The sequence below is a fragment of the Taudactylus pleione genome, unplaced genomic scaffold (genome assembly GCF_031769625.1).
Source record: "Taudactylus pleione unplaced genomic scaffold, aTauple2 ptg000208l, whole genome shotgun sequence".
In the NCBI taxonomy this organism is placed as follows: Eukaryota; Metazoa; Chordata; class Amphibia; order Anura; family Myobatrachidae; genus Taudactylus; species Taudactylus pleione.
Genome location: NW_028284610.1, coordinates 2,642,002 through 2,655,662, shown reverse-complemented (window position 1 = coordinate 2,655,662; position 13,661 = coordinate 2,642,002). Strand labels below are relative to the sequence as shown.

General features: G+C 42.9%; 1 protein-coding gene across 3 annotated transcripts in view; it reads right to left on the bottom strand.

Moving 5' to 3' along the window:
* Positions 1-682: 682 nt before the first annotated feature.
* POU6F2 (POU class 6 homeobox 2) overlaps positions 683-13,661 on the bottom strand; it is a 750,988-nt gene continuing 738,009 nt past the window's right edge. For 2 of the 3 annotated variants that reach the window (XM_088478147.1, XM_088478148.1), the window contains exons 9-10: positions 12,228-12,396; positions 683-1,187 (exon numbers count right to left, since the gene is read on the bottom strand). In XM_088478147.1, the coding sequence (XP_088334273.1) occupies positions 683-1,187; positions 12,228-12,396 (674 nt within the window). The remainder of the gene's footprint in view (positions 1,188-12,227; positions 12,397-13,661) is intronic. The other variant, XM_088478149.1, reaches the window with a different exon arrangement.

Sequence of the window (13,661 nt, the reverse complement as noted above, 5' to 3'; positions counted from 1 at the left end):
GATGATAACTCATTGGCACTGCATGATACTAACCACATATTATTCATGTGTAAACATGGAATCCATGCATCACGTAGACCATGTAATAAGACTGCACTTTCCTAAATTATTCAACACATTTTGTTCAAATAATAAGTGGTAAAATATCATTTGTGCCCCAACATAATGTAACAAAGAAATATAAAATAAACAAAAAATCCCTTTTTCCCACATAGCAGACAATAAAATGTGTAACACAACATTACGCTCATTGTATAAGTCCAACAATCTAGTTTTGCAACACCATTTCTCTGGCTTTGGTTAATAGTGAAGATTTTCTAGTGAATGAGCACTTAAAACCTAAAAGTCTACAATTGATCCTCCAGGTGGCAGTCTTGCTTTCTTTTTAAATAGATAAAAGAATCTCTTGTTTTTCAAACACTGTTCGCATTGTCATAATATACAGAAAAACGTTCGCAGTTATTTGGTTTTTTGTGAAGTCCATAGCAAAAAAAAATTGTTGTCATTTTTTTTTCTTAGGACTACTATCACACACACACGCACACACACTAAGTGTTGTGCGTTATATTTGGAAAACTCATGAATGCATTAATAAATTGTTCTGTCCACCTGTGTTTTTTCAGTCTTTTTTCTACTTACAAGGATGATGAACAGGCATTTCACAGAGTTCAATCTCAATGTTTTAAGAATTTTCTTCCATTGAGTCCGTTAACGACTCCATAGGGACTCCTGTGCCTGGCTCGTGTTGTTTTAAACGTTTAATTGTGTTTTTGAGAGCTTGTCGCTTGTTGCAGAACCAAACCCGGACAACTTCTCGGTCATAGTTTAGCTTCTCTGCAATTTCTGTCATTTCCTGTCCAGAAGGGTGCGTGTTCTTCTCAAAATGGGCGTTCAAGATCTCTAGTGCCTGCGGAGTGAAAGAAGTGCGCCTCTTCCGTTTTTTTGAAGGCTCGCTGCCGATAAATTCTGTCAGATTCTGCATTCCTGCTCGGTGGCGGGCCTCAGCCTCGGCCATCCACCTCTCAAGGACAGGCTTTATCTTCTGGGCACTTTTAGGGGTGATGTCCAGCTTTTCAAACCTGGCAGGATACAAAAGGCCAGGGTTCAGTTTGGCTGTCAGACTGCTAGCTATAGTGTTCTCTTGGGCTTCCTGTGGTAGGAAAAAGTGGCTTCTCAGGATGGTGTGTCTGAGGGGAAAATTGAAAAAGAAGAGTCTTACACTGATGCTCTGCCAGGTGGGACTTCCTGCCTGCCTATCTAATGGACTGGCAGAGGTAGTTAACAAGGATAAATATGCTCTATAAAAAATAATACTAAACATACATGCAAAATTTTAAACATATAACAGCAATATAAAAAAAAGTTTAAGTTTAAATATTAAAAAAAGCATAATAAATATTAATAAAATGTAACTGTACTGTACAGAAGATGCTGCCTTACTCTCTGTCTAGTGATATTGTTTCCTGTGGAAATGTTTTGTTTTTATAATCACTTACTCCTGTCTTGAAATGTGTTAAACTTTAATGTATCTGCTGGGTTAATGTTTTTTTTCTTGTAGTTTTCAAAATATGACCACCTTCTTGTATGATGTTGGTTTTGAAAAGAATTCCAAAAATATACACACACTCTCAGGATATATAGGGGCACTGAGGGGGGGTTACTAATTACCCGGGCTGCTGGAGGGGCACGGCGCCGCCCCCCTCTCTCTTAAATCACAGCAGACCAGCACACGCTGCTGTGTGCTGGGCTGCAGTTGGAGACTGCTTGCCACTGCTGAGCCACTCCCCCCTCACCCGGGCCTGGCCACCGTCTCTATGCCCCTGAAGATATACATACAGCACACATACACTTGGGCCACACACATGCTTAGGCTACCAGTGAGGTGCGGTGAGGTCAATGGCTGGGGAGGCACATATGTATAAAAATAGTTTTTATATAAAAACTCTGGAGCATGACAGGGAGTATGATAGGGGCAGGAGTATGACAGGGGAGGCTCTGTCTCCCCTTCCTACCCTGACCGCACATCCCTGTAGGCTACATACACACATGCTTAGGCTATGCACACACATAAACACTCTTAGGCTAGACACATGCATGCTTAGGCTACACATACACAAGCACACCACACACACGCACACTTAGGCTACATACACACAGGATTTTAAAATGTTTTTTCCATTTGAACCTTTAGGGGCTGATTCTGTGTGGCCTATAGACGCAGTGGCTGTCACCCATGTCTGCCTATCCACCCCCTATTACTCCACAGGAACGCCCACTAAAATCCACGGCTCCTACATCCAAAGTCATTCTGCGTCTCCCAGCAGTAACCATCAGGACGCATGTGACGTGCGATTCAGACATATGCACAGACTTAAAACATTGACCAACTGCAAGCGGCATTGACATTGTGTCCACCTATGAATTAGGCCCTTTGGGGACTATTTACTAAGCCTTGGATGGAGATAAGGTGAATGGAGATAAGGTACCAGCCAATCGACTTATAACTGTCATGTCACAGGCTGTGTTTGAAAAATGATGGTTAGGAGCTGGTTGGTTGGTACCTTATCTCAGTCCACGTTATCTCAATCCAAGGCTTAATAAATAGACCCATTTGCCTCTGTTAAGCTTCTGCTGTTTCTGATAGTGGCGGAATTACATATGTCTATATACTGTAGCTCATTTTACCATAATCCAAATAGGTTTGCACCCTTAGTTAGCAGTTATAGCAAAATACTTTATTATTTTACAAAATATTTACCGTACTTTCCCTGCAAGCTACCCAAATAAAACCATTGAGTACATAGAATTTATCGACTTTACTTGTAACTACTAACCTCAGTGATAACTCCAGTCTGGATTCTATAATGTACATTGTATACAAAGGACTCACTTGTCATCTAAAGTTTGATACCCTTATTTAGTACATTGAATATGTAAATGGATAATATAAACCCACCGATAAATGTTCTGCTGAATTTATTCTTAAAATAATTCCTAGTTCCGTAATGCGAAATGTAATGCTCTGCTGGTGAAATGCAATTACTGTTCTAAGTAAACTATACTTCTGTTGATATTCAGCATGTTTCCTGGATAGCAATTAAAGCATAGAGGCTATTGTGATTCATTTATAAAATCTAAAGAAAACACTTAGGGGCCGGGTTATTAACAGTCCAAATCGCAATGGACTTTTCCACTTTAAACAAAATTTCCCCTTCTATGTACTAAGGGCCTGATTCAGAGCCGTACACTGTTTGCACTCGCTCATTCAGAAAAAGGGGCCGGATATTTAAATAGAGCGCTCGCTCTTTGCGGGCTGTTGACGCCTCTATGTCTAAACGAGCGAACTAAACATGCGCTCGCTATTTTTTAAAAAACGCCCCCTGGCCGCTCGCATCTTACGTCATCTCCGGCATTTATTAGATTAATCGAGTACATCGAAAGGCATCTGAACTGCTCGCAGTGCTTGTGGTTGGATTTTCCTACCGCAATCATGCGAGCAGTTCAGGCTAAAAGACAACCAAGTGACGTGGTCGATGACGCTGCTTTGGTAATTATGCACACCCTTAAAACGCCCGTTTTGACCGTTTGGCACGCCTGCGTTCGGATCTCCACTCCCCGTTTTCAAGCACCTTCCCATGTTACCACCCACAAACACCTCATTCTGTCACTCAAATTAGCAGGCATGGTTCGACTGGTTCGCGCATGCGTATTACAACCCATACGCATGCGCAGTTGTGTGAACATCGCTCGGAGCAAACGAGCGGCCGCTTACGAGCGGCTCTGAATCAGGCCCTAAATGTAATTTGCAGGAACAGTGGTAGTGATAACCACTGTCCCTGCAAGTTACAGATTTGTCCTCGCACATGCTGTAGTAATGCTAAACAGCCCCTCTTCGTGTGCCAGGTCCCATGAGACTATGCTAGCACCGGGCATCTTTTTTATATCTTTTGTGCCGAAAATGCGTCTAAGTCGCAACTGATGCAAGTAGGATGCACCCAGGGGTGTAGAGAGCTGGCCTGGAGGAAGGTGGTATGACCTAATCACGGTAGGCGTGGTCACGCCCCCTTAGGAAAGCTTTTTGTGCGCTGGACCTAGCGGCTCACTAACGCCAGGCATGTCGCACTGCGGTGAGTATTGTGGCTAGAGATAGATGACATATCTCTACATCCCCGGCTAATTGGAGGAGTCTCTCATTTTTGAGACTCGTCCAAAGAATCTGACACTGCACATGGGCACAGTGGCTGTTTCCACATCTGGATGGAGGCTGAGGGAAAGGGAACGTAAGATCTGAGGATGGTGTAAACCAATGGGACCAAAGTTAAAAAACCTCTGCTTTTTGGAGTTTGGTACACAGGGGTCAAACCATAGTCCCTATTGATAATTATGGGGACTGCGGTCTACAGCACTAATTAGCCTTGAAGGAGATTTCTGTGAAATCTCCTGCTTAGCAACAATTCATAAAATTATGCAGGAACCGCTGTTTCTAATTATTATTTTTTTTAAAAGAATGTTTATAAATAGGCCCTTAAGTCATGTGCAGAGCATCATTTGTGTGTAGTTATGCCTAAATTAATGTTTTGCACATATACAGATGGTTACAATATGCTTTTGAGAAGTTCCTCCTGAACTTTTGTGTGATTGCTGATAGTAATGTGTATTGGGTTTGTTTAACTGTTAATAACTGTTAATATAAATTACACCAAAAAGGCTCCCGCTTAAACTAGAGGCCTATTTGGATATATTAACTTAATCATTAATTATGACTGTTCTCTTATATAATACTGTTGTTACAGTATCTTGTGCCCCTCTGCTTATAGGAGAACAAGATTTCATGAAGCTTAGAGTTGTGTTGTTTGTTTTTTGTAAATTTATGTGTTTTTTTTTTAGTTAACAGCTGGGTATGTAGCGAACAATTTAGTGAATGTCACATCCAATATATGATGCTTTCAAAGGATACCATAGATTACTGTACTTGATGTGAAAATTGGTTTCCATCTAAAATTATTTCTGCTTATTGTACTGTAATTTACTTATTCTTGGGAATGAAAAGGAGCAGTGAGAACCCAAAACCCTTTTGTGGCTTCTATTTACCTACAAAAATTATATATAGAAGCTAAGGCCGAGTTGATCACAAGTGGACCGTAATTGCTCCTACACTGCATGCATGTAACAAAGGGCCTGATTCAGAGACGAACGCTAATGCAATTGCATACTCTCACAGATCACAGTATGCTAATGCCTTCCAAAGCACAGCACAGCATAGGGATGCCCACTGCTGCCTTCTCATATCTGTACAATGATATACAACAGCGTAAGCATCGATAACATCAATGTACATCGGGCGCCATGATGTATAAGCGGCAAGTCTAACCAGCCGCAAACACTGCAGCTCTCCTGACACGCAGAGAGCTCTCATGCTGCACTGGAGATCACAATGTCTAATTTATGCACGCTCATGAAACGGCGTTTAAACAGTCAGACGCGCATGCATTTGCCTAGCCACCCCCCGTTACCTCTCTCAAATGCTGACTGCCTACTTTGCAAATTAACCCTCTTTGTCAGCGTAATCACAAAACAATCGCTGTACGTGCGCAGTGCAGCTGACACAATGGCAAACAGTTGCTCAATTTGTGTAATGCCGGGTATCCACTACCCGATTACGTAGAGCGATTGCACGATTACGATATCGTAATCATGCCATCGTTCAGTAATCGGGCACACATCAGGAATGTAAGTGTCGGAAACGAATAGCGATACGCGCTCCCGCTGGTCGTTTCCGACATCAATCATCGCCCGACCATGCAGGTCAACCTGACGACAACATGAGGTTGAGCATGTTCGGGGATGATTGATGTGCCTACACTGAATGACTGATCGTTCAGTGTAGGCACAGCACCAGACTGTGAAACGACTGCACGATTACAATGTCGTAATCGTGCAGTCGTTTCTGTGTCTGCTAGTGGATGTTGTCACTACCAGGGTTTCTCGACATGGTGGTCGGCGGGTGTTACCTGTGCGGATGTTATGGCTAGGGGCGTCTGGTGGTGGTGCCGGTGCCTGGCGGGGAGTGTTGGCTGTGCGCGGTCCTGTGGTGGCATATTGTCACTCTGTGCTGGGTAGGCCTGGCGGTGTTTCCGTCCCGCTCCGGCATGGGCGCCGCCATCTTGCTTTCGACCATGTGACCTAGTTCCCCATTCCTGGCGTGTCCATTGCTCACTCTCTGTCCACTCACGGCTGGGCGCTGGGTATAAAAGGGAGTTCAGAGCTCCCTTGCATTGCCAGTGCAATGTGTTTCTCAGTGAAAGCTGAGAGAGAGTTCCTGAGCTTGTCCGTCTGCCTGTTGGATCTCTGCCTAAGCCTGCTTTGCCTAACCTGTTCCTTACCCTGCTGGACTTCCACTGCCTTCTCCCACTGCCTCCTCCTATTTCCTCTCCCTTTGCCTGAGTACCTGTGTCAGCTGTTACCCTGCACCTTGCCTCCACTTGCACCTTCCTCTGGACATTATTTCTTCAGCCACAACTCTTTTCAGCCTCACAAGACCTGGAATACTGGACTGCCTTCTGTGTCACTACCTGGACTTTTTTCCCATTGCCTCACTACAGTTCCCAAGTGCACTTTAGTGCTATACCCAGACTTTCTGTTTTGCCACATTCATGTCTGTTAAGCCACTCATTAAAAACTCCACGTTTATTTTTAAATCTGCTTCAGTGTCTGCTCCTATTACCACCCCGGGCCCACAACAAAACCAGAACCTCACAGATGTGCCCCATTAAATCTGTATTGCGTCCACCCCTGAAACAGGCCCAATATGTGTATATTTGCCCTAATGCAGAGTTGTACGCAGCACTGTGGCTGGACCGCCTCTATCTGTATGCTCATTTTCATAACTGTCATCATTATCAGTGTGCTCCTGCCCTATCCCTGGGCTTGGGCAAGACGTATTGACAAATATATGCAGCCACAAACATGCTCTCTCTTTGTGAGAATGCCCCATTACAGCCCTGTTACACCTATTCTCAGTGTAAATGGAGATGTGTATGACTTTGCTTCTCCCATAGTTGTGCACTCCTGCTTCCAGAGCATGCAAAGTATCTAAACACACAAGAAACGCTCTGCAAACGCACTTGGCTTCAACTCTGCATCAGTTTATTACACAGGTTAGATATATATAATTAATACTATTAACATCAACAGCATTGTGTTTATGTTTTCTGAAAAGTGCTGCTCTGCGTAGAAGAGAGAAAATGCCAGCTCATTACAGAATGGGAAGTCGTATTTAGATCATTGGTGTTTCTCATCTGTGTTGATTCGTCACTACATGATATTTTGTATAACAATATACAAGTCATGAAACAAATTTCCCAGCAGTGGTATCCTTGTATAGACTGAATAAAGGTTATTTTCTACAGGGAGGTATCTTATAAGAAAAAACAGTAGGGGATACCATAGAAGTGAGAGGATCCTATGGAGCTTTTTGTATTTAACAACAATCAATGGGTTTTATGGAAAATCATTGAGCAAAATGTGAGCTGCAAGCTCACTACCCCATACTGATGTTATTTATAACCTTAGTCTTAAACTGCGGGAAAAGTACACTTCTGTTCTACAGGGAATACATTAAAAATATAAAGAGGGGATAAAGAGACAGAGAATTTCATGGATCACCAAGAACAAAATCCACTTAAATGAGCTGGGATTTGGTTGGCTTTTTTGTGACAGACTCCAAGGTCTTCAGGAACAATAGCAACCTCTTGGCTAAGTATTTGCAACCTTATTTACAAAGCTTAAACTAATGGCGTATTGTAGGATGCATATACAGAATATGTTTCAGAGAGAGCCCACATGAGTTGCCCATAATAAGCAAATGCAGAGCAAAAGAACATGTGTTTATATACTGTATATTACTATATATATATATATATATATATATATATATATATAGATATATAGATACATGTGTGTGTATTATGTGTCTGTATATGTATGTGTGTATACTATGTATATATATATATATATATATTTGTATGTATGTGTAGCACACCTGAAATAAGGCACTTGTCGGACTTTTCACAAATAGCACAAAACGCACATCCTACGTGCCTTGTGCCTTGTGCTATTTATGAAAAGTCAGACGAGTGCCTTATATCTAACAGTGCTGCTTATGATTGGTACAGTGCATTCTTGCTATTAGCTATCTGTACTGGAGTGCCGCTCCATCTGGACTACATATATATATATATATATATATATATATATATATACATATATATTGTGTATTTTTCGAGCCCCTGCACTCCAAATAGTAGAGAAAATACCTCGCTCTGGTGCCCTCCGAGAGGGTCGGCACCATCATGGTATAATACTGTCAGAACTGGCAGATAAGACAGCACTCAGGATAATAAGTGACATGAAACAGTGGCTAGTAAAACAACGTTTCAGTAAGTACATTTTCCTAAGTGGAATGAAGAAATATATTCATTACATTGAAACATTGGTTTACTATCTACTGCTTTCTCATTATTATGTGTTGTCTTCGTTTTCTGTATGTGTGTGTGTGTGTGTATATATATATATATATATATATACCATATATATATATATATATATACCATATATATATATATATATATATATATATATATACCATATATATATATATATTTACAGTATATATATATATATATATATATATATATATATATAAATATATACATATATGTATAATTTTTATTTTTTTAAAGTAAACCTAGATCGGCTGACATATCTTGTAAAATGATTCCCTAAATGTATAAAAATACTAAAGCTACCTACACACTATACTATTATTGGGCTGATTTGCCAATAATCGGGTGATCGGAATAATTTATTATATAGTGTGTATGAACGAATGTTTCAGCATTTCACAAAGAAAATGGTTAGAAAAAATCCACAAACACATTCCCTTGATTATCCGATCTGTCGGTCAAAACCGAAAATCTCGGCCTCAGTCTCCCGATATCAAGCAGTGTATGTGCATTCTCAATAATCTTCTAATCTGCCCATATGTCCTATGATTTTTCCTGATTACCTCATCATCCTTGTAGGCATACATATGCAAATATACTGTGAAATTTGCCATGTATTTAATTTAAATTGTATGGTATGTAGCACAGATATCGGGACCGTGATTTTACCAAAAAATTGTCCCAATTATCGGTTGGATCGAAAAATCACACAGTGTGCACTTAGCTTCAGATGTAGAAAACAATTCTGTGCAAATGTTTTCTTATGTAAATAAAATGCTGTTGATCCAGTTGGCTGTGATCAGATGCTATAGTGCAACAAAGGGAAACCCAGCAAATCAATGAATTCTTGTTTGTAACAGACACAAATTAATGGTAAAAGTGTGGAAACAAACAGCTCAATATGCTGTAATGCTGGGGATAGTTTTGAGAAATAAAATGTAATAATCTTTTCACCTGATAACACCAGAGAGTTAGTAAAAAGCAAACATAAAGTCTCATGCCCGTATGAACTACATTACATTAATTTAATAATCGTTTTGAGGCTAGATGATTACTTCCAATGCCAACATACCCATTCACATTTTTACTTGTGTTTGGATCCATTACTGTTACATGGTAGTGAGTAGGAAAGGGATAAGAAATAAGACTAACCTCTTACTATTCCAGTATGTGTTCACACTGTATTGATAAATCAGAGCTGAACTCTCAAGGGGGTACATTTACTTTGTGTGTTTAAAGAAGACATTTTCAATGGCAATACTATTCAAAGCAAAGCACGCCGGGGTCACAATCAGACTGTTCAGGGAAAGCTTAAATGTATGCTTATTTTACCACCAGAAGGCAGTAGAAAAGTTAATAATAATAATAATAATAATTGTCATCTTTTTATTAATTGGGGATATTTTCAATTACAGCTCTCTAACAGGAAGGTAAAATGTTTGGCACTAACTGACGCTCAAGCATTGCATGCATAATTAATGTAGTGTGAACAAAGGGCCTGATTCAGAGATTTACACTAATGCAATTGCAACTGTGATCTCTCACGGATAGCAATAGTGAAATTATGCTAATGTGTCCAAAGCTTAGCCAAGCATGGGGACGCTCACTGCTACCTTCTCATATCCTCAGACAACCTGCATTAGGGTAAACATCGGGAGCATCAACGCACATCGGGTAGCCACGCAGCTTCTGAGTGAAGTCTGACCTGTCTCAAACCCTATCGCTCTCCTGACATGCTGAGAGCTCTCATGCTGCAAAGGAGATCACAATGGCTAATTTATATACTCCCATGTAACGGTGTATGAACGGTCAGGCACGCCAGCCAGAGCCGGATTTACACCTCATGGGGCCCTAACCAAGCTACCAGTTTTGGGGCCCCGTCCCTCAAACAATTCATAGCACTATATTTTCATTCCTGATTTATGCCCCTGTACAGCACCCTGAAAGTCCGTCACCGCCTTAAAACGTCGGCTATGCATGCATAATACACTTGCTAAGCTTTTCTGAGTTTGGCCCCATTGATTGCCCCCTCTATACAGTAGCTCTCACTGCTAGTCCATTCCATATCACACTGACTCACTGCCCTCCATCCCAGCTCACTCATTGCCCCCATAGCGCACTGAGCCCCCCACAGCACACACACTGACCCAGTTACTGCCCACCTTACAGCACCACATACTGCCCCCTCACAGCACCACATACTGCCCCCTCACAGCACCACATACTGCCCCCGTCACTGCCAGTCTCTCAGCACTCCTCTTCCCTCACAGCCCCCTCTCTCCTCACAGCACAGACCCACTCTCCCCTCACAGAACAGACCCCCTCATCCCTCACAGCATAGACCCCCTCCCTTTACAGAACAGGCCCCCTCTCCTCTCACAGCACACGTTGCCAGAGTTACCATCCACATTGTCATAGAGGGGGAATATAAACATGTCGTGAGCAAAGCAAGCCACCATGCCTGAAGCATAGCGAGCGAAGTGAGCCCGCGAGGGGACACTTTTGGCCACCCCGTTCTAAACTTTGTCCTCCTCTTTGGTCGTAGGTCACATGGTTGTGACATCACAGGTCATGTAAATCTTCTCCTTCTAGACCTAACCGTCCCCTCACAGAATAGACCCCTCACAGCACAGTCCCCCTCTCCTCTTACAGCACAGACTTCCCTCCCCCTACAGCACAGACTCCCTCTCCTCTCACTGCACAGACCCCCCTCCCCCCACAGCAGACCCCCTCTCCTCACAGCACAGAACCCCTCACAGCACATTCCCTTCACCCCTCACAGCATAGACCCCCACACCCCTCACAGCACAGTCCCCATCTCCTCTCACAGCACAGACCCACTCCCCCCACAGCACAGACCCCCTCCGCTCACAGCACAGACCCCCTCCGCTCACAGCACAGACCCCTCTCCTCTCACAGCAAAGACCTGCTCTCCTCTCAAAGCACAAACCCCCCTCCCTTCATAGCACAGGGCCCATTTGTCTCACAGCACAGAACCCCCTCCCCTTGCAGCACAGACACCCTCTTCCCTCTCAGCACAGACCAACCTCCCCTCCTCTCACAGCATCTTTATTTCCTCCCTGTTAAATTTAACCTGCCGTGGATGTTGTATTTGCACCACAGACCTGCATGGCAGAATGGCCATGGCTCCTCGAGTTGCTCTTCCTCTGCCAGTGCCTCCCAGTTCGTGTACTAGTTGCGACGTGACGTAATGATGTCACATCGCCCTTAGCAATGCTAAGCCTCCTAAACAACGGGGATGGGTGAAGTGAGTGACAGTGATGTGACTCACCATGACTCTCCTAATACTCGATATAATGATAGGGCTAGCCCCGGCTTGTAGCTCCACCTCCTTCCCCGTGTCCATGCTGCTTGCTACTGTGCAGACTTCTATACTGTGGCAGCCAGAGTGTGGTGTGTGTCCTCTCCCTGGCCGGGCCCCTTGGGACCCACAGAGCCCTAGGCAGCCGCTTAGGTTGCCTAGCAGCAAATCTGCCCCTGACGCCGGCATTTACCTAGCCACCCTCCGTTACCAAATGCTGACTACCTGTCACTCACTTTGGGAGTGAATCCTCTGAGAAAGCATGATCGCAAACCAGTCGCTGCGCGTGTGCAGTACGGCTTTCATGCAAGCTCAATGGCTAAAAATTGCTCAATCTGCATAAATATCGGAATTGCATAAATCTCTGAATTAGGCCCAAACAGTGTTGTATGACACCTTACCTGCAGATGGCAGATTGGCTGTATGCTGGGCCTTCTGTTGCACTTAAAGCCTGTCCCACTTGCGTTTGCGTCAGACCTAGTGAAAGGCGACGGATTTTAAAAGCTTTAGCAAACTCTCTTATTTCTTCCAGATTTACTCCATCAACCTCACCGCTGGCAGTTTGTGGGTCTGTGAAAAAATGATAAGGGGCACCATGTTTTACATCTGTGAATAAGTTAAAATATTAACACTTCACAATGCATAGTAAAAGATGAACATTGGAAATTAGACATAGAAAAGAATGTAAGCTCCCAACAATAGAAATATTATTACATATTAATGCATACTGCTGTATTTTTTATTAGGAACGCATACTCGGGAGATACAAAAGAGCATGAAGCATGTCTAACTAACAACACAAGCATTTACGTGGTTGATTCATTTATATTGAATTTAAGACACTTGATGGAAATAATGCATGTAGGTGTTTATATTATTAATCAGATATACAATGAATAGCCTCAGCAGCAACTCGTACACCAGTTTTGTGATGGGCAATGAAAAAAAAAATGAGCTGAATCGAGTTGCACACAAGTCGCAATGCGCACAGATCTCTCTAATTTCTACATGATGTTGTGAAAGAGAAATTCGCATTTGTCCATGCGCCGGCTCAGCTATCCACCTATGGACGGAGATCACTGGTGCATATGGCGTGATCCATGAAGTGGGCATTTCTGGGTGGTAGCTGGATGTACAATATCACAGAACTCTTCTGTCTTGTGGGAGTGTCGGGGGCGTGTAAGCCAACTTCCTTGCTCACATTAGTATAAATTAGTAAGCAGGCTTCCATGGCCATATGGAAAAGCTGTTAGAGATGTGTCTGACTCAGAATCAGGCCCCACTGTATGTCTGATTATATAAAGGCATAACTGAAATGTAAGGAAATTCTAGAAAGAATATAATGTATATAGTAAATATAGCAGCAGAGTCAGTGGTTTCTAGGACCCGGCGTGGCTCAGCAGGAGAGCTGACCTCCGTCATGTGCTACTGTGCATGCACTCCTTGTTGGTGCATCCTCCTCAGCATTCCAAGCAACTGGACATGTCCCCTGAGACTCCCAGTCATAAGAGACATACAATGCCCTACAAAGTACCACACTATCCTGCCACCTGGTACACTACAACACCCAGCAATACTCTTACCTCCAGGCTGCTCCAGTATTGTTTTTGTACATGTTCATCCCTGAGTCTCTGTGTGCCCTTTGTTGTTCCATCCTGGTTAAATAAAGCTAAGACCTGTACCACATGTGGACTAACTACCACCAGCACCTCTGCTGCTCAACTCATTTAGCATCCTCTACACACAAGGCCAATTATACTCCAAGTGGTTATATACTTTAGTGTTAAGTTACAGACACCAGTGTCCTTCCCTGGTCACCCTGCCTATAGGTCACG